At 33.5% G+C, this 24874-nt stretch overlaps 1 protein-coding gene across 1 annotated transcript in view; it reads left to right on the top strand.

Moving 5' to 3' along the window:
• The window catches only part of ADCY1 (adenylate cyclase 1), a 193100-nt gene that overhangs the window by 119602 nt on the left and 48624 nt on the right, over positions 1–24874 (top strand). Inside the window, exons 8-9 of the mRNA XM_051970634.1 lie at positions 5889–6083; positions 6435–6532. Of these exons, the coding sequence (XP_051826594.1) occupies positions 5889–6083; positions 6435–6532 (293 nt within the window). The remainder of the gene's footprint in view (positions 1–5888; positions 6084–6434; positions 6533–24874) is intronic.

Raw genomic sequence — 24874 nt, 5'->3', positions numbered from 1 at the left:
GTTTCTAGGGAAAGATCCTGGAAATGAATGTTCACCCTAGAGCTCTTTTTTTCCTGTCTTATTACCATTCTCATTTCCTTTCCTTTCCTATAGATTGCCTTTAAACTTTTTACAGCTTCTTGTCTTTGTAGAAAAGTCTAGGTTGACAGATGGAAGGCAGCCCTGTTTTAAATAGGTAGTTTACAGGCAGACACAAAACAGGTTAATACTTAATACTTCCACTTTAGAATGTGTCACACAGGGACATATGTACATTTATAATGAAAGAGAAAGGGAAACCCTAATGAAATGCTTAACTATGAAGCCAGTTTTATTTTTTTCTCTTTCTTTAGATTTCTGGGCACATGGCCTATTGCTCTTTACATTCAGAAATTGCTTTGATAGATAGTATTCTAAGAGAGAAGGGAGAGCAGCAGCAGAGAAATTGCAGAAAGCCAGAGGGAGCTAATTATTTCATCTCCAGTCCTAGAAGCCAGAGGCTATTAGGTGATTGTAATAAATCTACTCTGAAAATGGAGGTACTTCAGATACCAAAGGTCTTTGACATTCCTTCACATGTGAAGGCGATAATAATAACATATGTACTACCTTCTTCACAGAAGTATTTTGAGGAAAGTGGGTCCTAATGTTCTATAGAAATGGAAAACATTATTTAGAAGAGAGAGGTAGCGATTGATTTTCTAGCCTTTCGAATTATAACTTTTCCCTAACCCTCCAATATCAAAGAGAGTAGCAATGAAGTGAGGCTAGTACCTGAATCCAGAGCTCAAGATAGTCATTAACTCCTCTCCATCCGGACCTGTCCCAGCCCCACTCGGATCTGAGCAAACTTTGGGGCTATACCCAAAAGCCCCTCGAGCTAAGTCTCCTATTATAAAAAGGCCACGCTGGGAACCCCTCTTTTCAGAGATTCCAAACATGTTAGCCATGTGAGAATCCTCTTTCCACTGGACCCTCTGTCCAGTGCCTTCTTTATCTCTATCTTCACCTATCTCCTTCCAAACCCAGTAATAAACTTCTTTCATCAATCTAGCTCTCCGGGCCAATAAATGCTTTTATTGGGGACTCACGCCACTACTAGACCTCATTTACTGCCGTATCCTTGCGCTGAATCCAAGGGGGTTGCAGGGAAGCTTTGCTTGACTCCCTGTACCCCAAACCTGCCACTAGACCTCAACTAAACCTTAATTTCATTTAAGTACCCCAAATCTAGACCTCAACAATTCCTTATGTAGAACCTTTTGCTGGTTTTTTTTTTCTTTTTTTGCTAACAATTGTCCACAACTTACCCATGGTAATAGGTACCTACTGACATATTAACTCACATATTAAACCCTTCAGCTTTGAAGTGTTCTATTTGTCTTATTCAAGGACGGACTGAAACCATCTTGTATTTGCTTGGGAGTACTAAATGTGAACTATTCAGTTTGTGTTTATACCTTAGAAATTAGAAAAATACTTGCAAATCATGGCTTGATTTATTGTTTTGTTGATTATCTAGATTTAAATCATGGGGAAAATGTTAATAATACAGATTAAACTTAATTAATAGATTAATTGTAGATCATTCAGAGTGCCAGTTGTTAAACATTTAGTGGCCATTAAGCACTGGCCTATATCCATCTTCAAAAACCATTGGTTAGGACTCCTATTGATGTGTTTGTCTTTAGTGGTCATCCAGAGAATCCAATTAATTCCAAAGCATTTACTAAAAGAGCATAATAAAATAACAATAATCCATTTCCCCAGAAAAAACAGGGGTGCACTCTCCCACACATTTATACTCAAGTGTAGATATACTCAAGGATTATATCAGAACTTCAACAATTCAGAACTGTGGATGTTTTCTGATGTGATAGCACCCTATATTCCCACTAGGCTTGCTTCCTGCTGATATACTCTCCTCTGGATACTATTCTAGTGGATACTATTCTTTCTACTGGCTGTTTTTTAACTCATCACACTCTTTTCTAGAATCTGTTCAGCAGAACACTGCTAGTTGTGACATGTAGCTCCTTCTGGACCTGCTCTGGTAAACATCTCTTTACTGTTTTGCTGGATGCTTCATTGCTCCATGGCTCACTTTGTCGTTTCTGACAGATGCTACTTGGCTGAGTGTTTCTCATTTGGATTCCTCACTTCCAGCTTTTAGGTCAACTGAAATCCTTTCTATGTCTTCCTTGACAGGCGTAGGTACTGTCATGATCTCAGCTTAAAGCACACGGGCTTTTTCCCCCAATTTTTAAATAAATGATAGAAACTCATTTAGGACTAAGAAAAGTCTTCCATCTTGTTTCTTAAAGAGTTATGGCTGCCAAACCTTGCATCTTCTCTGCAGGAACCATAGGCATCATGTTCATTAGAACAAATGGCATGTTCATCCCAATAAGCTAATGCCCACCATCCAGTCTTTTTTTTTTTTTTTTTTTTGGATTCAATTTCCTGGTCCCTTAGCTCAGGATCTCCAAGGGTAATAACAGTGCTGTAGTTCATGGTAAATATTCCATGCCTCCCAACTTCAATATTTCAGTTAGGTTATTTATCTAATTCTTATCAAATGTCTCTGAGAGTTAGAATCTCCTGGTTTTCAAACCCTAAGCTTTTGTTGTTATTGTTGTTGTACAATATAGCTAAGTGGGTAAGAAAAGGCAGATATAATGTCAAGTCCAAGCAACAAAGTCACTACTTCCTCTTCTTGTATGGTCCCATTTGTGGCCAATTGTTTGTAAAAAGGAAAAAAAAAAACAGCTGATAAAAAGTCTTAGAATGACTGAGACATATGTTTGCCCTTAAATAGATAATTTGATGTGGAAGTGACAGTTGAATTATCTCACCTCTTTCTACCTTCTAACATAACAGAAACAGCTCTAGTTGTTACTAAAAGTTGTTTTCAATTCAGCTCCAGATTGACTACAAACAAGACTCTGCATCTATTTAGCTACATCTATGTGTATATCACCTATAATTGTTCAGAGCCAGGTTGATATTTGTATAATATCATTTGGGTATTTGGATAACAGTAGTTTTGCCATATAGTTTTGCCCAGATTTATCCATTATAGCTGCTCTATATTTACTTAAGAGAAAAAACAAACAAATAAGTACTAGAGGAAAAACAATAATGCTATGGGAAAAGTAAAACAACAAAAGAAAAATTGGAACAAAAAATGAAACCCCAAGCAGGGAAAATCCTTTCCCAGAAAATGTAAATTGACTCTTAAGATAACATCTTATTTTTGTTATTTGAGATTACAAATGTTTATTAAATGGGGCAAAAACAAACAAACAAGGCAACAACATTTTTTTTTAATGTAGACTATGTTTCTGGCATTGTGTAAGCCCAGGGAATACAAATATAAGCAAAAAGAAAGGCAATTCATGCCTTCAAATAACTTAACATTCTTATGGGGAAAGATAACACACAAAGGAAGCTATGATAAAGGTGGGGAAGTAGGATAGATTCAGACTTGGAAGCAAAGTATCAATATCCAGAAAGTCAGAAGCAGAGCCAGGAGAGGAATAAAGGTTGACTAGCATGGGCTCCTTCCCATGGAGACCCTAAGAACGACTAACCAATGGAAGAAGAGATTCAGCATGCTAGAGAAATATTCCAGAATGAGAAGGCTTTAGGCAATGATGTTTATTCTAGCGTGAGAATGTCCCAGATATTAAGGGAAGTTTGAGAGAAAGAAAGTATCTGATAGATGTTGAAGGAGCCAAGTTAATAGAGGATTGGAATTCAGAAAGTCTTGAGTTCAAATCTGGCCTCTGACACTTGCTAGTTGTGTGACTCTGGGCAAGTCACTTAACCCAGTTTGCTTCAGTTTCTTCATCTATAAAATGGAGTTGATGATGACACTTCTCTCCCAGGGTTGTTATGAGATAAATGAAATAATAATTTTTAAGAGTTTAGCACATGCTTACATATAATAAACACTAAACAAATATAGTTGTTACTATTTTTATTATTGTATTTACTACAGTTTGATACATATAAGTGTGTATTTGTGAGAGACAGAGACAGAGACATAGAGAAAGACAGAGAGAAATATACAGAATGAGACAAAGAAAAGAGAAATATTGGGGTGGGGGAGGTGCTAATTACCTGAGTACAAATATATTTGTAGCCTGTGGTTAAAAGGGGGAAGAGAAGAGTATGGGGGCACAATGAAGGAGGAGGAGGAAGAGGAGAAAGAAGAAGAGAAAGAAGGGGAAGAAATGAAGAGCAGGGAGAGACAGAGACAAGGAGAGAAAATGAGAGATATACAAAAAGAAAAAGATGCAATAAAAATGAGAGACTAGTGGGAGCAGTTAGTTTAGGCAAGGGAGACTTTCCTTCTGAAATCTGAGGGAAGGAGGAGATGATGAGAGAAGACACATTCAATAATTATATCAAGTTGTGATCTCATTGGGATAAGTGTGTTTTCCATTGATCCAGATCATAATTTAGTTACACCCTTTCATCTTGGTGTGATCATGGCATAAATTATCCTTAGCAAATCTAAGGAGAGGTCTTATATCTAGGTGGTGCCTTGGATCAAAGTTGGACTGAAGTTAGGAAGACTTAACTTTAAATACTACCTTTGATGCTCACTAGTTTTCATGATCATGGGCCAAATTATTGAAACTCTTCCAGCCTTTCTTTCTTTGTAAAAATGGGTTTGATAATAGCATCTACCTCACAGGAATGTTGGGAGGATCCAATGAGTTAACATCTGTAAAAAGCTTTGCTAACCTTCACATATTCGATAAATTGAAGCTATCATTCTAATTCCCCTAGATTTTTTATTCTTTCAATTATACCAGTGCAATGCTCTGGCTATCCATTAAATATAATACACTCTCAGTTTCTGACTGACTTTATGACACCATTAAAATATTTCTTTCTCATAGCTCATCAGGAAATGGAAATGGCATCCAAGAAAATGCTCTGTTAATAAGCACAATTGTCAACAAGATCTAGAACAGAGATATGTCCATTCACTTTTGTCATGGGTAATGTTTTGAAAAAAACCAAATTTAACATGATCTCTAGATTATGATTCATAACATCCTTTCTGATTCTAAATCTTAAGATTTAATAAAAGTCCATCATATATTATGATTATGTCATATTTATGACAGAGCATCTCAATGTTGTTAGTTAAATATTTGTGCTCTCAAGTAAATTTTTTTTAAAGATACACATGTTAATTTCCAGGTTGATTTCTAGTCAACTCTGTATTGCAGGTTTGTTTTCATACCTATGAAGAAAAAAAAGAAAGAACTGGCTAGGACTCTTTTTCTCCAAATGACATTGATATCACATTTATGCCATAAGCCACAACCATATAAGTAATTATCTTAAAAAACTGTATAATCTATTCTCAATGAAGAAACTTGAGCAAGTATGGTTCCTGCATGTTTGACTTGGGGAATATTTTGATGTGGTTACAAAATGTTGTACTCAGAGTCAAAGGACATTAGTTTGAATCTCCCCTCTGTTATTTAGTAGCAGTGTCACTTCATTTCCAATAATATTAGTTTATTTATCTATTAAGTGGGTTTAATGATGATACAAGCATCACATAGCTTGTGGGATTAATTTGAAGTCAAATGAAAGATTAACTAAAGGAGTATTTAAATATAAACACAATGTGTAGGGAGTATAGAGACCAGAATATTTTCTGACTAGCAAAAATATATTGTTGGCTTTTGGAATCAGCTCCTTGACTTCTTTAGCATTTCTGACCCTTTAGTTTTACTAAGACTGGACAATCTAGTGATAACTTTTCCTGTTTGTTGATGAGAAAATAAACACATGTTCTGTCAAATGAGAATTTTAAAAAGTATGATCTTTTTAAAAATCAAGATTTTGAACAAGTCTTTTTGTTTCTATTGATACTGCAGAGGAGAGCATTAAGGACGGCCTCTGAAAAACTCAGGAATCGATCCTCTTTTTCTACAAACATTGTATACACTACTCCAGGAACACGAGTAAACAGATATATTAGCCGTTTGATAGAAGCCCGGCAAACAGAGTCTGAGATGGCAGACTTGAATTTCTTTACCCTAAAGTACAAACATAAAGAACGCGAAGAAAAAGTAAGTGACTGGTTGAAAATGTTGATCTCAAGGGCCCACATGAAAGTTACTCAATATTTAAGGTTTGATTTCTATGGGGGTGTGTGTGTGTGTGTGTGTGTGTGTTTTTGAGAGTGTGTGTGTGTGTGTGTGTGTGTGTGTGTGTGTGTGTGTGTGTGTTTTCTTTTCGGCTAATAAAGCAGTTATACAAAGGAAAAGGTTTAAGTAAGAGGAGATATTTTTCTTTAAACATTTCCAAAATTCCTGAAACAATAAAACATTTTCTTATTAAACTCCCTTAATAAATTATTGAAGCTCTATTTCTCAGTGCATTTTCTCAGCTTCTAATTTCCAACATTTCTTCTTCCACAGTATCACCAGCTTCAAGATGAGTATTTCACTAGTGCTGTGGTCCTTTCACTGGTTCTAGCTGCCTTATTTGGCCTTGTCTACCTTCTAATAATCCCACAGTAAGTAGCTTTCCTGACTTTAATATAGTTGAAAACCTTGTTAAGTATTCTGGTCCCTTAATGCACTCCTCCCAATCAAAGATTAATTACATTGACTATGACTTTACTTTCTCAAGTGAACCTTGTGATTCCAAAGCAATAAATCAACATTCGTGAAAGCAATTAAGCTGAAAGATTTCATTAATGCTTTTTATTTCAGATTGGACCCACATGTGACTTTAAAACTTTAAATGTAAATAATTTTCATTAAAGTATTTTTAAATTTACTGCTAAATGTTTACATGTTTCATATAGTAAGAAATATAAAGAAAAACTTAAATAATATTGCATTACCTGAAGGATCAAATACAAAGTGCAGATTGACATTCAAAGCCCTTCCTAACCTACCCTGCTCTTACCTTTTCAGTCTTACATGCTATTCTTCAATCTGTACTCTTCAATCAAGTGAATCTGGCTTTCTAGCCAATCCAGAAACAACTTCATCTCTGAACTCTGGTCATTCTCTCTGCCTATTGTCTGTTAATGATGACCTTAGTTTCCACCTACAGAACTCTCTGATTTCCTTTAAATCTTAACTACCATCCCATTTTTTACAGGAAGCCTTTCACAACTCCTCTTAATTCTATTGTCTCCCTTCTGTTAATTATTTTCTATTTATTGTGTATATAACTTGCTTGTATGTATTTGTATTTACATTAAATTATAAGTTCCTAGAAGGTTGCCCCTATTTTTTCCTCAGCACTTGGCACAGTTCCTGGTTCATAGGAGAAGCTTAAAAAATATTGATTGACTGATCATAAGTAATGATTAGAAGCTGCTTGGAGAGAAAATTTTCCCTCCTAGCTGTATTCCTGATTGAGAGACACTGGGTAGAGGCCTAAAATGAACGTCCTTGTACTCTGCCAGCATTTTATCCACATAATGAAATATGAACCTTTGTCCCTAGTGGTATGAGAATATCTAGAGGGAAGAGGTTGGTTTTTCTCAATTATTTGGAGCCTCAAGCAAGACACTTTTCCTTTGGGAACCACAGTTTTCCCATCTCTAGAATAATAACTTTTGCTATTTATCAGAGAGGACTATTTAGAGGATTAAATGAAAAATTGCACATTAAGTATTTAATATAATATTAACAGCTCTTATTCATATAAGGACAGCCATATGACACTATGGATAGAATGCCAGGCCTGGAATAAGAAGCACCTGAACTTAAACCTGGCCTTGATATCTCCTAATCAGTCAACCTTGTTCACCTCAGTTTCCTCATCTCCAAAATGAGCTGGAGAAGAAAATGGCAAATCACTCCATTATCTCTATCAAGGAAACCCCAACTCAGGTCACAGAGTTGGACAGGACTGAAAAGTAATTAAACAACAAGAGCCTTTACGTAGAGCTTTAAACTTTGCTAAATGCTTTACAAATAGTTCATTTTATCCTTAGAACAATTCTCAGAGATAGATGCCCTCTTTATCCTCATTTTACAAATGAGGAAACTGTGGTACACAGAGTTTAAGTGACATGCTCCAGGTGTCACAGCTAGTATCTAAGACTTTATCTGAAGTCCTAAATCTAGGTCCAAGGTTCTATCTACCTTGCCACCTAGCTGCCTATATATATTTTTTACATATTCAAGTTTATGAATTTACTAGTTACTATTACTATTATTGGAAGTCAGTGTAATATAATGATTAGGATTGTGTTTTGAGTTAAAAAAACAAACAAACTAGGTTTAAGTCCTGCTTATGAAGTACATTTTCTTTGTGATCCTTTGCAAGCCACTTAAACTTTGGGTACCCTGAGCAACACACTAAAATTATAAGTTAAAAGAAACTTCTGATCAACTATGGTGGAAGGGAGGGAATTTCCAAACAGAGAGCTCTCTACTCCAATGAAATCATAGGTCTAGCCTTACTTTGTCAAATTTATGATTATAATCTACTAAAATAGATCACAGCCCCTCTACATCTTAGAAAATGATTTTCATAATTGCACATGTTTAACATATATTGGATTTCTTGCCAACTAGAGGAGGGACTGAGGAGGAAAGGGAGGAAAAATTTGGAATATCAAGTTTGCAAGGGTCAGTGTTGAAAAATTATTCATGCATATGTTTTGAAAATAAAAAGATTTCATTTTAAAAATGCCAAGAAAAAATAAAAAACAGAAAATGATCTTTATAAATTACTGTGACTGAAAAACTTTATCTTATGGTGGCCAACCTTCTGGTGATTAGCTTATCCATATTTCTACTAGGCTGAGACTTGGATACTTATCAATCAATCAGTGAATATTTCTCAAGCTCCATGCATTATATAAAGCACCAGGCATACAAGCTAAAAGAATGACATTCACATGATTTATCATTGTGTTGACATAGATTTTGAGATCCCAAAGTCATCTCATCAATAAGTATTAAGTACCCATTATTATGGGCATTGGGGATGAAAGAGATAAAAATGAAATAGTCTCTTCCCTTTAAGGTAGAAAAGGAGGTGATACATGAATTAAATATACATATATTTTAAATTTTGAAAATCTCTCTCTCTCTCTCTCACACACACACACACACACACACACACACACATTGAGGATAGAAGTACAGTGTCCACTCATGGTCCCAATCCCACCATTGATTAGCTCAGAATTTTAGGCAACCTAATGTACTTCCCTTAGGGGCTTACTCTATGGATGCCAGACTTATTGCAAACATCCACTCCCATCTGAGAATTACAGACCTCAAGAAATTTGCCTGCTTTAGCCTCCAAAGGGCTGAGACTAGCAGCCTATGTCATCATGCTCAATCTTGAGCTGGACATTAAAAGGAGTTAGGGAAAAGAACATGACAAGAACATGAATGGAAAGAACAAGTATAGAATTGCTCACATGACTGAATCAGTGCCCTAATTCATTTCTCTCCCTAGGAATATCATCGTCCTGGTTCTCCTGGTGTTCTGCATATGCTTCCTAGTGGCTTGTATTATGTATCTACATGTCACACGAGTTCAGGTATACACATATAATTTGATATTATATTAATCATTTCAGTGATTTTGAATTGTTAGCTGAAAAGATTTAGTAGAACCTTCATAGATTATGCATGAAGTTCAATCCATGGGGGAAGCTGAAGCAGTTATCTACGTATATCATATCAAGAATTCTCATCTCAAAAACAAATGGATAGTTTGATGTATATCAAAAATATCCATAGCAGCAATGTTTGTGGTTACAAAGAACTGAGAACAAAGTAGATGTTTGTTGTTTGGGGAAATAGCTAAACAAATTGTGATACGTGAATGTAATGGAATAATATTACTGCTCCATGAAAAATATTGAATATGAAGAATTCAGAAAAAACCATGGGAAGAGAAATGAACTGATATAGAGTAAAGTAAATGAAACCAGAAGAACAAAATACACAGCACTGTAATTAAAAATAATGACAACAATAATGACTGAGTTTGTCCTCAAATAAGGGGAAAGGAAAGGTCCCTCCATCCTTTTTTTTTTTTTTTTTTTTTGCCTAAATGGAGGACAATGCATAGAGATATTATATTTGTTGTTACAGTTAAATAACGGGGTTTTTAATTTTGCTAGGTTGCTTTTTCTCTTTTTATTTTGGTTATAAGAAGTATTGGTGGGTAGGGAAGTGAAAGGGGGATATTTAGAAATGTGATTTTAAAAAAAGATAGCAGTACAGTTAAACAAAAATAAACAGGATTAGACTACATGATTTCTAAAATCCCTTCTAACTCTAAATCCTAAGATCATCTTTCCCTCAATGTCTACACTGGCCAAATTTACTAGTGTTTTATGTTCTACTTTTCCACTTTTTTTTGATCTTTGCACTTGTGGAATTTTGAAATAGAGTTGAACATCTGAGCCCCACATATTTCTCAAATATCTTCCATGGCATACATCTTTATCCCACATAGTTTGAATTTTGCTGTTTGCTTTGTTATAGATAACCATAAAATCAATCAAATGCATGTCAACAAAGTCTGGAATGAAATACTATATTATATACACATATATTCAAACCTGCTTATAGTTCTGCCATGATTAAACAAGTTTTCTTTGAATCTGAAACATGTAAAAAGAACATCCCTTGATGATTCTATAGGAGTTAGTCACTACTAGCTTAATAGAATTCTTTGACAAGTGAGAGGTAGCAATGCCCCTATCAAAAAAAAATGTATGGGCTCTTGAATGGGTCTTTTGATTTCATATTCTCATTGTGACATTAGAACTCTGTGGTATGTGGGACTCTCGTGGACTTTACTCTTCAGAGAATTAAGTAGTCATTTTAACCGCGTGTACCACATCTGCTTGTCCAGAGATATATGTGCTGAACAATTTCCCAATCAAATTTATCCAGATCCATATCACAAAATCATACAATTTTTGAAATCTATGGAGATAATCTTATTATAGTTTCATCATTTTGCAGGTAAGGAAAATGAGAATCAGGTTAAATAAATTTGTTCAGGATAGGTAGATAAGAGCAGAGGAGAACCTAGAACTGCCTGATTCTTGGCCTGATATTTTGTACAATTATATACTGTCTCAGGTTCTTGTCACAAAGATTGAAATTTTACATGAATTCTTTTCAATGAACTCAAGTAAACTCATAGTGATGATCACCTCACTCTCTTCTAAAGTACAAATGCTATTTGTTTTATTATTTGTTGAATAATTCTTTCAGGGATTAATGTTCATCTTTCTAGTCCACAGTCTATCCCCCTCCCCCACAACTTGCCCTTCTGCCCCAATCGCTTCCACTTTAAGTTGGTATTCAATTTAAATAAACAAAGATTTATAGCTGAGTGGGATGTCAGAAGTCCTTTTGGATCTTATTTTATAAACAAAGAAACAGAGTCCCAGAGAGATCTAGCATCTCTTTCCCAATTTTATCTGGATTTTCCCCAGTTTCACTCAGGCAAAACTGGAATTTGAACACAGTTCCTTTCCCTTTAAACCTAAAATGTTTTCCACTATTCCATATAATCTCTGGCTTCTCTCCAATAAATGAAAAAATAACCAAATTAAAGGGGAAAAAAAGCATTCATTAAGTCCTTATTGCGTGCTAGTTACTATAGTAAGCACTGAGAATACAAATAGCAAAACATAACAACTTCATTGATGGAATGCTAGGTCAAAAAAATTACTAAAAATTTATTATACATAAAGTACTAAATATTATTGCCAGTATCTCTGAGATCACACCTTCAAGTGCTTTTGGCATCCTGGGATATTTGTAACTTTATAAAATCTGCCTATATCAAGTCTGCTTTTACATGAGTGCATCCAACTCTCTCATCTCCCAACTTGATTATCATGACCAAAATATTGTGCAAATACAACAGGAAGACATCTACTTTTTCCCAATCAAAACAGGCCAATGAAAATCTGATAACATTTTAAATATTGTTTCCTTCTTTGCTAATATTAAATTAATCTCTGTTATCTTAATTTCACAAATAAATCATGAACCAAAAAAGGTTTGTTCTCAAGTACATTTCACTGAAACTGGGATTGCCCTTAGAGTATGCAGAGTGAAAATGTGATGGAGTTGATTCCTATTTCAAAGAATGATCTCTTTGTGCTCTGCAATATGCCCTTGGCTCTGCTGTTCTCCTTGTACAGCATTGCACAATAACCTTTTTTTTCTATAAAAGGTAGGTGTTTTGTTCTAAGATTGAAAACTCTTTCCCCAATTACACTTTATCATGCTTGTCACACTGTTGACATCCTCTTCTTAAGGTTTCCAGCATGTTTTGATCCCCATTTGCTCTCAGTTTCCAGGTCTAGAATAGTGACATGCCATTATTTCAGAAACTTTAAAGAATAGTAGTGGTGTCATTTCTGCCTTTGCTGAGAATACACTTGTTCTCAGCAACCTACTGTGTTGATGTTTAGGTAATTGTGGCTCATGTTCCTGGGGGATTTTCCTTTTCTATATTCTAAAGAAGGCTGCCCTTTTTCTCCACAGTAGCATATTCTGGTTCCTTTTAAAATAAAGAATGCTTTGTATTATATGTTGTACAAACAGGTCTAAATAAGCAATCAGTCATTAAAAAATAACAATAACAACCTTGTATTATATTTCCCATGATAGTGGAAAGAATATAATCAAAACCTCTGAGTTCAGATTTCAGCTCTGCTACTTACTGTGAATTTGAATGATAAGTCACTTATTCTTCCTGGTTATAAAGAGAAAAACCTGAGCTAGATTGTCTCTAAGGGTGCTTCCTCTTTTAAATCCTATGAAATTATGCCATTTCCTTCTTCTACTCATTTTACATATGAGGAAATTTAGACAAGTAGGGTTAAATGATTTTCCCAGGTGTCACATAGCTAGTAAGTGTCTGAGTCTAGATTTTAAGTCAGATCTACCTGACTCCAAGCCTGCTGCTCAATCCACTACACTACCTAGTCGTTTAGTTGCTTCTTTCCCTATCCTTAATTTTTATCTTAGTCATGACCCACAATATACTAGATTTATCAAAACATGCCAGTTTCTACATTGCTTTCATTCTTAAATTAGGTTTGGATTTCTCAAAAGGAATTTTATGGGGTAGCCAAGGGATTAAAAATTATAAAAGAAAATATGGAGATTTTATTCTTCAACTAATCTATACTTGGGCTTCAGTGATACCTTCCTAAATACCCAGTTTTCCTCAAAGTATAAATAAGAACTTGATAGAACATCCAACAGGATTATGTCAGAAAGTCTGCTTTCATCTCTTCCAAGCTCTAGGCCAACATTTTTACCTGTCCATTTGTCTTCTCCATCTGAAGATAGCATTATACTACAAACCCAGCAGGTCCCAAAGTGAATTCATCTTTTCCCCAAAACCAAATATTTCTCATTAGCCTATTTCTATTAGGCTTACCAACTTTATTCCAGTCATCCATAATTTGAACATCACTAATTTTTTTAACTCTTCTGTGTTCTTTGCTTCAATTCTATTCAGCCACCAAATCCTATAGATTCTCCTTCCTCAGTATTTCTTCATTGTTAAATCCAGAATTTATTCCTCTTCCTATTTCTATTGTCATTTCCCTATTTCATATGCCTATTATCTTTCTCCCAAGCTGTCATAACAGCTTTCTTACTGATCTTCCTAGGCCTAGTTTCTCCTCCTATCAGTCCATACTACATATAGATATCACATTAATCTTCATAAAACAGTTATGATATCATTTCATTGTCGAAAACTTGTAATAGCTCTCTGCCGTCTTTTGAACTATATCCAAATGACTCACTGTTCTTGCACATGGCTACTACATTTCGCCAAAGTAGAATATTTCAAGACCTCTCACAGAGTTTAGCACTTTGGGCCATGTACTATATTATAGGATCTTAATAATTTAAGTTATAGAGGCATCAAGCTTACTTCTAAGATTCTTTTTCTGTTGCACTCAGCCACCTAAATCTTCCAAATGAGTATTTTTAGAAATATAACTCTTTACCAACAAAGATCTGTAGCCTGATAACCAGGCTATTGGACCTAGTCAACATACTTCAAAGTAGGCCTCCTAGAATGACAATAATGAGACAGCATAACAAAATTTGTGGGATGCAACCACAAAGCAGTAATAAGGAAAAATTTTATATCTCTAGATGCTTACTTGCATAAAAGAGAGAAAAAGAAAATCAATGAATTGGACTTGCAACTAAAAAAGCTAGAAAAAGAACAAATTAAAAACCTCCAATCAAATACCAAACTTGAAATTCTAAAAATAAAGAGAGCTCAATCAAATTGAAAGTAAAATATATACATATATATTGAATCAATAAATAAAACTAAGAGTTGGTTTTATGAAAAATCCAGCAAAATAGATGTCTTTAATTAATTTGATTAGAAAAAAAGAAAGAAGAAAATCAAATTGTTAGTCTCAAAAATGAATAAGGAGAATTATCCACCAATGAAGAGGAAACTAGAGCAGTTATTAGGAGTTATTTTGCCCAATTTTATGCCAATAAATTTGACAACCTATGTGAAATGGAGGAATACCTACCAAAATATAGATTGCCCAGATTAACAGAAGAGGAAATAAATTACTTAAATAGTCCCATTTTAGAAAAAGAAATAGAACAAGCTGTTAATCAACTCCCTAAGAAAAAATCCCAAGGACCAGATGGATTTAAAGAACAATTAATTCCAATACTATATAAATTATTTGAAAAAATAGGGAATGGAGGACTCCTACCAAATTCCTTTTATGACACAGATATGGTACTGATACTTAAACCAGGTAGGACAAAAACAGAGAAAGAAAATTATAGACCAATTTCCCTAATGAATATTGATGCAAAAATCTTAAATAAAACATTAGCAAAGAGAAAATCATCCCCAAGATAATACACCACGACCAAATAGGATTTATACCAAGAATGCAGGGCTGGTTCAATATTAAGAAAACTATTAGCATAATTGACTATGTCAATAACCAAATTAACAAAACCATATGATTATCTCAATATATGCAGAAAAAGCATTTGATAAAAATCAAAATAGGTCTCATAAAGATACAAAAGTAAAATGGTCTCTGATGATTTATCTATGCAGAACAAATCTAACAGGAAAACACAACAATTTTATGTAATTTTATCCAAAAAGAAAACTTCAGAAATTCCTGAGAAATGAAGAGCATTTACTTAAAAAGAAACCATTAACATTTGATTCGGAATATAAGAAACTAGATATTTATGTAAAATAAAAGGGACAGTTTGAAAGCATTAACTAAAGTAATTTTAATGTTTTGGAAATTAATATCACCTGTGTTTCTTAGTGTGTACCCCCCACCATGGCTCTGCAAAAAAACAAAACAAAATAAAACATTATCACCAAGAGAAAAAAAATCTGTTGAGCTTTAAAATGCAGGAGCAAAATTAGTCATCTAAATGTTCCTTTTAATTCCCCAAATATGGCAATTTCTCCCTTTCCCAGATCTAAACTCTAGTTTCTGTAGGCATGCATAAATAGCAAAAGATGTGAGAAATGTTAGTTAAGAGTAGGCACACATATTAAAAAATCCCAGTATTTGATCATTTATCTTACTCTAATTTCTTTCTCTCCAGTATTCAACCTTGGATTTTTTATGTAAAGCAAATGTTCTTAAAATCTACTTGTTTATTTGTGTGTGTGTGTGTGTGTGTGTGTGTGTGTGTGTGTGTGTGTGAGAGAGAGAGAGAGAGAGAGAGAGAGAGAGAGAGAGAGAGAGAGAGAAAGAGAGAGAGAGATGGAAGTCTGGTAAAGCCTATAGACATCTTAAAACAATGTGTTATAATGCATAATATAAATCAGAATTATAGAAGAAATCAATTATATTGAAATATAATTTTCTAAAGATGCTTTAAAAGGCAAGTCCACACAGCTCTGGCTAAGAATTGTAAAGCTTCTGTTGCTGATTGGGATCTATTTTTCCTTATCCTAGATAAGGAATAAAAGCAATTTTTGATTATTACATCAAAAAACAGCATTATAGTGAAAAAATGCATTTAGAGATGGAGAAATTGGGTTGAATTTCATCTCTAATGATGCCCATCATAACTAAGACATGGCTGACTCACACCAGTTTTCTGAAACTGTTTCTTTATATGCAAAATGAGCAAGTTGGCTAAGGAAATCAAAGACAGAAATAAAGGATTAATATTATGAAAGGTGATTCACTGGAGAAGAAATGGCAGATTATTCCAGTATCTTTGCCAAGAAAAATCCATGGCCAGTACTTGTCTAGTGTACTGTGGTCTATCCAATTTAAGGAAATATTCATAGCAGCACTTTTTGTGGAAACAAATTATATATAATGCTGCTACACATAGGGAAATGTTAAAACAAAACAAAACAAATTGTATTTTCTTCTCATTTTGTTTTATCTTTCAAACTTCAAAAATCCTGCTTCTGCCTCTGTCTCAATCTAGTGCTTCCCTCAGCAACTTAGAATATCCATCCATCTCTATGTCTTTACAATGTGTAATATTTTTCTGAAAAGTCCTACTCTTTCTTCCATTGTAGAGTTCTTCCTGGGGCCTCCATTTTGTGGAGGAAACCAAGGTGGCCTTCATTCCCCTCCTAGTTTTGTTTTTTGCTTTCCATACTTCTACATTAGGTAAATTCATTTGCTTTCAACTGGGGTGGCAGAGGCATAATTGAAGTGCCAGTTCCTCTGTATAGTGACATCTTTCCAGAGTCTTTTTCTCCCTCAGGGACATCTCCTCAAAGATAATCTAGTTTCATGTTTCTTTTCTCTTTGTACTATAAGTCATAAACCCACTATCTCTCTTCTTTCAAGTTCTTGCCAAGTCTACCCCTCACATAATTGGAAGTCATTTAGTAATCAGTCTCACCAAAGAGAAGAGACCTATATAAATGGGCTTTGAGCCTCTGATTACAATATAATGGACTATTTGCCATAAGAAATGGTAGGGAATCATTAGAAGATGTACATGATCTAATGCACAGGAAATTAAGGCAAAACCAGTAGACAATATACACAATGTAAATAAAAAGATCACCAAAAGGAAGTTGAGTTTTAAGTTTAAAAGACAAGAAAATCCTGGAGAAGAATATGGAGAAGAAAGGCAGGGAACTACTAATACAGAATCTTGCACACATCAAACAAGATTTGGTTTTGTTTTTTATTACACATATATTTGCTTAATTGATTTCTGATTACAAGAAAGAGGGAATGGTGATATCAGCAGGAATAATAAAGGTAAAATGTAAAGGCAAGAGACATCAATAAATATATTTTCCAAGTTCACACAAGTAAAAAATGGCTAGCCTGAGATTTAAATCTCCATGGATGTTCTTTCCAAGATACCACATTGTTGTTTTCCAAAGTATGTGCTTGAAAATAGAGGATAGAAGAATATTACTCAGGAAGCTGGAAGTTAGCTTAATAGGGGAATAATTAGCTAGAAAGATGGGAAATGTTGGCTTCCTTCTATGTGCTCATTTATAGAATATTTTAAAATATGGTTAAAATAATGTTTGTTAAGAGGAATAATTTTTTTTATTTATGTAGTGTTTTCCAGGGTGCCTGACAATTCAGATTCGTACTGTTTTATGTGTTTTCATTGTGATCTTACTTTACTCCGTGGCACAAGGATGTGTGGTAAGTATTTAACTTTGTAATGCAAAGGCAGAATTTCAGCAATATTGTTATAAATAGAATTGCACATTTTCAGTAACTACTTAAGTCTAGTCTTGACTAGACCACTATAGAGTTTGATTCTAAAGATCTACATAGGGTTTTAATGAATATAAAGATGCATACTCCTATGGCTTTATTTTCTTGAAAATATTTTGATTCCTTAAGAAACAAAAACTTGTAATTTCTGCTTTTTGATTCCCTAAACAATACTGTGTATTTTGATCTACCTAGTTCTAAGTAGATAGATCTACTAGCTAGTAGTAGTACTACTACTACCTAGTAGGCCTAGTTCCATTTCTAGAATTTTTTAAGGAACGTGCAGCTTTTAAAACACTGGGCTTGGGGTCAAGAAAACTTATTTTCATTAATTCAAATCCAAGTTCAGACATTTACTAGATGTGTGACCCTGGGCATGTTATTTAACTCTGTTTGTCTCAATTTCTCATCTGTAAATGAATTAGAGAAAGAAATTACAAACCACTTTAGTATCTTTGCCAAGAAAGCCCCAAATGGAGTCATTAAAAACAAGAACTTCCCTGAAATGACTGAATAACAACAACAAATCTTTCTCTAGTTTGCATGTACTAAATTCTAAATTCAGCAAAACAAAGAAAAGGAATAGCACTAGCCAAAGTAACATACTTCTTCATGAAGAGTTGACATCCAAAACATATGAAGATGACCAATTTTCAAGAACTTATAATAAAAATACACTCAAGACTAAAATATCCCCAATATGTGTCAATATTACATGATGGTTTATCAGGTAATTTCATCATCTGAAGGATATCATTAGAAATATCAGTGAAAAGAAGTCAACTAGGTGAGTTTTCTATATGGAGTGGGTGTCAGGAAACCTGAGTTCAAATCTTGATTCAGATGTTTCCTAGTTGTATGACTGGATAAATTATAACTCTCAGCCTCAGTTTTTAATGTTAAATAGGGATGATAATAATAGCTTTATATATTACTTTATGGATTGTAACAATCTTATAAGGTAGAGGATAGCAACTATTATTGTTCATCATCATGACTCCATTGCAATGTATGAGTGAGTAGAGAAATGGGTAGAATATTGATGGAAATTTAACTTTCTCTTCTCCATATTCAGGTGTGTGTGTGTGTGTGTGTGTGTGTGTGTGTGTGTGTGTGTGTGTATACAAGTCTATGTATATGTTTTAAAACACAAATGCAGCTCTAACCCTAACTCTATTACAAGGTATAGATGTATGCATGGAAGAGGAAAAGAGAAAGAGAAAGAGACTAAGTATTTGTTAAGTGTTTACTGTATACCATAAATGTATCAACTCTTTGTGCATATTATCCCATTTGAGCTAGTGCTATTATAATCCCTAATTCACAGGTATGGAAACTAAAGCAAAAAAAAAAAAAAAAAAGGTTAATGAATTGCCCAGAATCAAACAATTAGTAAGTGTTTAAAGCTGATTTTGAATCCATGTTCTTTCCAACTACCTGTGATGGAAGGAACCAAATCTTTATATAGTTAGATGATGTAGTTGTATATTTACTAGCTTTTAGGCATCACTTCTTTTTTTGAATTAATTAATTTATTTAATATTTTCCACCAGCTACATTCAAAGCTAATTTTTTAAATAATTGTTTTTAAATTTTTTGAGTTCTAGATTTTCTCCCTTATCCCCTTATCTATGATTAAGAAACCACACTAAAATTATGTAAAACATTTGTATAAAAGCCAGGAAAACAAAGACACCATAATGAAAATAAAAACCCTCAAGAAAAAAATTAGTTAAAAAGAGAGAAATAAAGAATGCTTTAATCTGTATTCAGATACAATCAGTTCCTTCTCTGAGTGTGGAGAGGATTTTTCATTATAAGTCCTTCAGAGTAGTTGTGGATGACTATACTGAGAATAACAAAGTCATTTAGAGCTGGTCATCCCAGAACATTGCTATTACTTTGTATATAGTATATTTCACTTTCTTCCTGGAAGACTTTCCAGGTTTCTTTTCCCCTGTGAGCATCCTGCTCATCATTTTCCAAAGAACAATAATATTTCATCACAAACAATTAGCACAGTTTATTGAGCCATTTCCCCAATTGATAAACATCCTTCAACTTCTGATTTTTTGATCCTGAGAATAGAGCTGCTATTAATATTTTTTGTATATATAGGTCATTTTCCTGTTTTTTTCTTTTCTGAATCTCTTTTGGTATTCATGCCTAGTGGTGATATTGTTAGGTCAAAATATATGCATTAATTTGCAGCCCTTTGGGTACAGATCATATATTTTGTTAATTTATCAATTGATAAATTTTTTAAAATAAATTTGACTCAGTTCCCTTTATGTTTGATCAATGAGGCCTAATCAAAGAAATTTGCTTAATTCTTTTTTACAATTACTATTGCTAATTGTATTTTTCCCATCTATTCTCTCTCCTTTTAGCCTGTCCCTCCTCAAAAATGTTCTACTACTGAGCACTGCCTCCCTCAGTATAACCTCTTTTTTTATCACCCTCCCCCTCTTCCCATATCCCATGCCATCCTATTTTCCTGTAGGATAAGGTAGATTTCTATACCCCTATTGAGTGTAAGCATCACTTCTCAGAACATAATTTTAATTCTTTCTAAACAATTTCAAGCAATCTGCATGTACCAGTTTTTTATAATTAGAAGTAGTACATGCACTGATTTTATGACTATGGATAAACCATTTGATGTCTAATTGTCTAATGTCAATGTAAATGTAAAAAAAAAAAAAATGAGGAAACCTTGGTGAACTCTTCTATCTGTATAATTAAAAATCTGTATGCAATGAACATTTTGCCTTAGAAGCATCTTCACAGTCTTATCAAAATAACAATTCTTCTCCTTAGTGGTATAAACTGCACAGTCAGAAAGACAACTCCAGAACTGACTATCTTTTGACTTTTCTCTATATTGGCCTTTTCCTTGTACTTCGGTCACTTCACATAATGCCTGATATCTAGCAGGCTCCAAATAAATTTTAATTGATTAATTAAAAAAAAAAAAGGAAAGAAAGCATCAGACACTTAGCTGTGTTGCATTGAGCAAATCACTTCACCTCTCTATTCTGTTACTACAGCTATAAATTTGATCTAATAATATAACTTTCACCCAGGGTTATTGTGAGGATCAAATAAGATAATGTTTGTAAAGCTCTTAGCACAATACCTAGCATCTAAAAGGTGTTATATAAACCCTTGTTTTGTTAAAGGCCCTGAATTTTGTTAGCAATATTATAGGTGGGATGACACTGTTCCATGTCAGCCCAAATACTATAAACTCTTTAGACTACTCTGAAGTCAACTGCAGACTCTGGAGATTTTATAGAACTTCAAACTATGAAAAGCACCTACTAATCATATATTAAAGACCTTAAATAACTTCCAAAACTACTAAAATAGTAATAAACAAAATTCAACCCAGCAATACCATTGTTCAATCCCCACAACCATACAATAAAGACACCCCATTTCAATCCTGACCCATACAATAATTACCTAATGAATCAAACAACTCAAAAAGCTGTGACAACCTCAACCTCACCAGATATCATAAATCAATTTACTTCCATTAACAAAGTTAATAACAACATATTAAAAATTACAAGATTAGGTAAAACTCATATAGTTTATTTTCAAATTAATTTTGTTCTTTCCGTGTCTATGAGCATGGCATATTTCTATGTCACAAATTCTGCGATTTTAAAATGCTTTGCTTATTTTTTTTTTGTTGTCACCTGCCTCACAACAATCTTCAATTGCTTAAATCCTATCAAATATCTAGAGTAAATTTCTCTGTAAGTAAATAATAGAAATAAAAGCAAATTAAAATCTGATTTTCTTTCACTGACAGATATATGGAAATTATACTTTATGCTAAAGTTTAATAAAATATTAATCCCTACTTCAAAGTGATTTTTAATGACACAGTTTGAGTTATACTGTGGGTAAGAATCTTTCCCTAAGCATATGTAGATGTGCATATCAAATCCATAGAATTTATTATAATACAAAAAACCTGGATGTCATACTTGATTCCCTATCACCAGAATTATTGCACTTCATTATTTATACATGTTTATTATTTATGCATATTCCTTTTTTTATTGTTCTAAAATTGGATTAACTTGACAACAAAGAATTATGAAAGTGGAAAATATATGTTATATTTTTTTAAATAAATTTTTACTTGCTCAAATGATATCAATGGAGTAGACACAAAAACTATCAAGAAATCTAAAACAAGTGAATTAAGTAAAAAAAAATCTATAATGAATAACTGATATGGAAATAGTAGCTTAAGATCTCCATAGTTCTTTCCTTACAATAACTGTGTAAGATAACTAGGTAAATAGTGTTAGCAGTCTTGTTTTAGATATAAGAAATAGTTTCAGAATGGTTGTGACTTATGGTAGGGCTCACACAGCAAGTGTCTAAGTCAGGATACAAATTCATATCTTTAGTGAATCCAATCCCTCAGTTATTCCCAATATCACCATATTATGAAAATATTTTTTGCTTTACTAAAGCAAAAGAAATAGTTAATTACCATTTAAATTTGTCAATACATGTTTTTTGTATTAGCAGGATTATGGATTGTACAGTAATGAGAGTGAAATTACTGGGATTCACCCAGTTCACAAGGCTCAAACATTGAATTGGGAAAATCACTTCTTCCCCATGGAGGTCTCCCATCCTTTATCTCAGGATCTTTTGCTCACTATACTGTCAAAGTGTTGTCTTTTAAGTTTATGCCCTCTTTTCTGGGGAGTACCATCCCTGCACAACTATACCCATATCCTCCAAGAGGTTGGCCATATTTCAGGGACAAGGGCCAGAATATTCAGTAGATTGGCAATCTTTCTAGAGTATAAAAGTATTTGATTAGGGAAAAAAAATCCTCCATGCCCGTTTTCAAACTGGATTTGTCCCAGGTCCCAGAATTCCTATCTAAGGCCAGTCATAGAGAACATAATTATATATATATATATATCGATATATAGATATAGATCTATATCAATATATAGATATCGATATAGATCTGTATCGATATATAGATATAGATATATAGATATATAGATGTAGATATAATATACCCATCTAAAAAGAAGTGAGGACAAAAAAAGAAAGGCAATTCTATTATAAAAAAGGGATTCGTATCTGCTAAATATCCAATTTTAAGATTTCTTTAGTTTCTGGAATCTTCTATTCAAATGAAAAAAGTACTCACCGTTTTTTGGTTTTGCTGATGCAATTGAGATTAAGTGACTTGCCCAGGTCACACAGCTAGATTAAATGTCTGAGATCAGATTTGAACTCAGATTCTCCTGACTTCAGGACTGGTGCTCTACCACTGCACTGCCACCTAGCTGCCCCCTCACCATTTCTTTTTAAAATTATTTAATCAATTTCCATTCTGGCTAATATTGAATCAATTTTTATTGAGCTATTTTCTATGAAAGGGACTATCCAAGTTGTTGTATTGTGACAATGGGTATACAAATTTGAAAAACATATAGTCTTTCTTTTTTTCCTCAATAGTATTTTATTTTCTTAAATACATACAAAGATAGTTTTCAGTATTCATTTTTGTAAGGTTTTGTGTTTTAATTTTTTCTCCCTTTCTCCCTTAACCCTTCCCTTCCTAAGACAGTAAACAATGTTTTATATTATATACATACAATCCTTTTAAACATATTTCCATATTTGTCTTGTGGTGAATACAAAATCAGACCAAAAGAGAGAAAAACATAAGAAAAAACATATCCTACCTCATGATTTAGCATAGCAAAGAGTTTTATCATTTAGTTCTTTTTTTATTTTCTCAATAATCCCTTATAAAGAAATAAAAAAAACAAAGGATTTTTGTAGTAAATTTTCTCAAAGATGACCTTTGGGGATTGTTACAGTAAACAAGGTAAAACAGAAGCATATATGTGTGTTTGTGTGTGTAGTGTATGTATGTGTGTGTGTTTATATATATGTATGTATATATATTAATCTTGAAATGAAATAACTAGATCCAGATGGTTTGAAGATGTTTTTGAAACATTATTTCAATGAAAATTTAAGATATCTTCATTCCATTCACAAAACAAGCATAGACAGTTATTTAGAAGTAGTAGATTCTGCCCTATTTAGCCTCCAGAAGAAAGATGGGCAGTGAGAACTGATTGCCACCATGGCTTTCATGTAGAAAGGACAAGAAAATAGGAAAGAGAATGATATTCTACTAGTATGTTTGAGAAGTAGGATAGATTTCACTGAGTGGAAGAGAGATGATGTAGTGTATATTTTTATATGTATGTGGAGGTATGTGTTGAGGGGGGTTAAGCAAGAGGTATGTTCTAAGAAACATTTGCTAACTATGAAACACTGAGAAAATCAGTCTATCTGAATTGTATTTACCTGATCTGTAAATAAGAATAATGATATTTGCCCTATATGCCTCACCTAGTTGTTGAAAGAAAAGTCCTATGTAAATCTTGAAGCACCAGATAAATATGAATTCTTATTGTTTTCCTATTTCATCTGTAAAATGTGGATAATATACAAGTTTGTTGTTTCAAAGGATCAAATAACATATGCAAATTTGAGTTTTCACACTTGAAATGTGAATTTTGTAAATAATAAAAGCTAGATGCATATTCTAAACTAAAATCATTTCAACAGATAAGATGCTGGGGCTGTTTTTGATAGTGTGTGTATGTTCAAAATGGATTATTACTTTAAAAGGTTTTCTTTTCTACACTCCTTTTTTCCTATTCTTCTAGGTGGGCTGCATGTCTTGGTCATGGAACACCAATTCCAGCAGTTCCTTAGTGATTATTTCTTCTGGAGGAATGAATAAAACAAGAAATGTCCTGCCCTGTGACACAGCTCATCACGCATTTCTTTCCTGCATTGTGGGGACTTTGACACTGGCAATATTTCTCCGTGTCTCTTCATTGCCAAAAATGATCCTTCTCTTTTTAGTTACAGTTTTATATATACTTGTTTTGGAGCTCAGTGGGTACAGAAAAGCAGTGGGGTAAGCAAACTTCTAAAGGTTTATCTTTGGAGGAGGTTATCTATCTTTTTTTCCCCCAATAATTCCAGTGTAGTTCCATCTCTTGGCAATAGTTTTTTAAATTCTTTAAAAAAAAAATCAGTTCTGAATTCTCTCTCCCACTT

Source organism: Antechinus flavipes, chromosome 1, assembly GCF_016432865.1.
Source record: "Antechinus flavipes isolate AdamAnt ecotype Samford, QLD, Australia chromosome 1, AdamAnt_v2, whole genome shotgun sequence".
Taxonomy (NCBI): domain Eukaryota; kingdom Metazoa; phylum Chordata; class Mammalia; order Dasyuromorphia; family Dasyuridae; genus Antechinus; species Antechinus flavipes.
The sequence above is the reverse complement of the archived record's forward strand: the minus strand, read 5'-3'. Positions and strand labels throughout refer to the sequence as shown.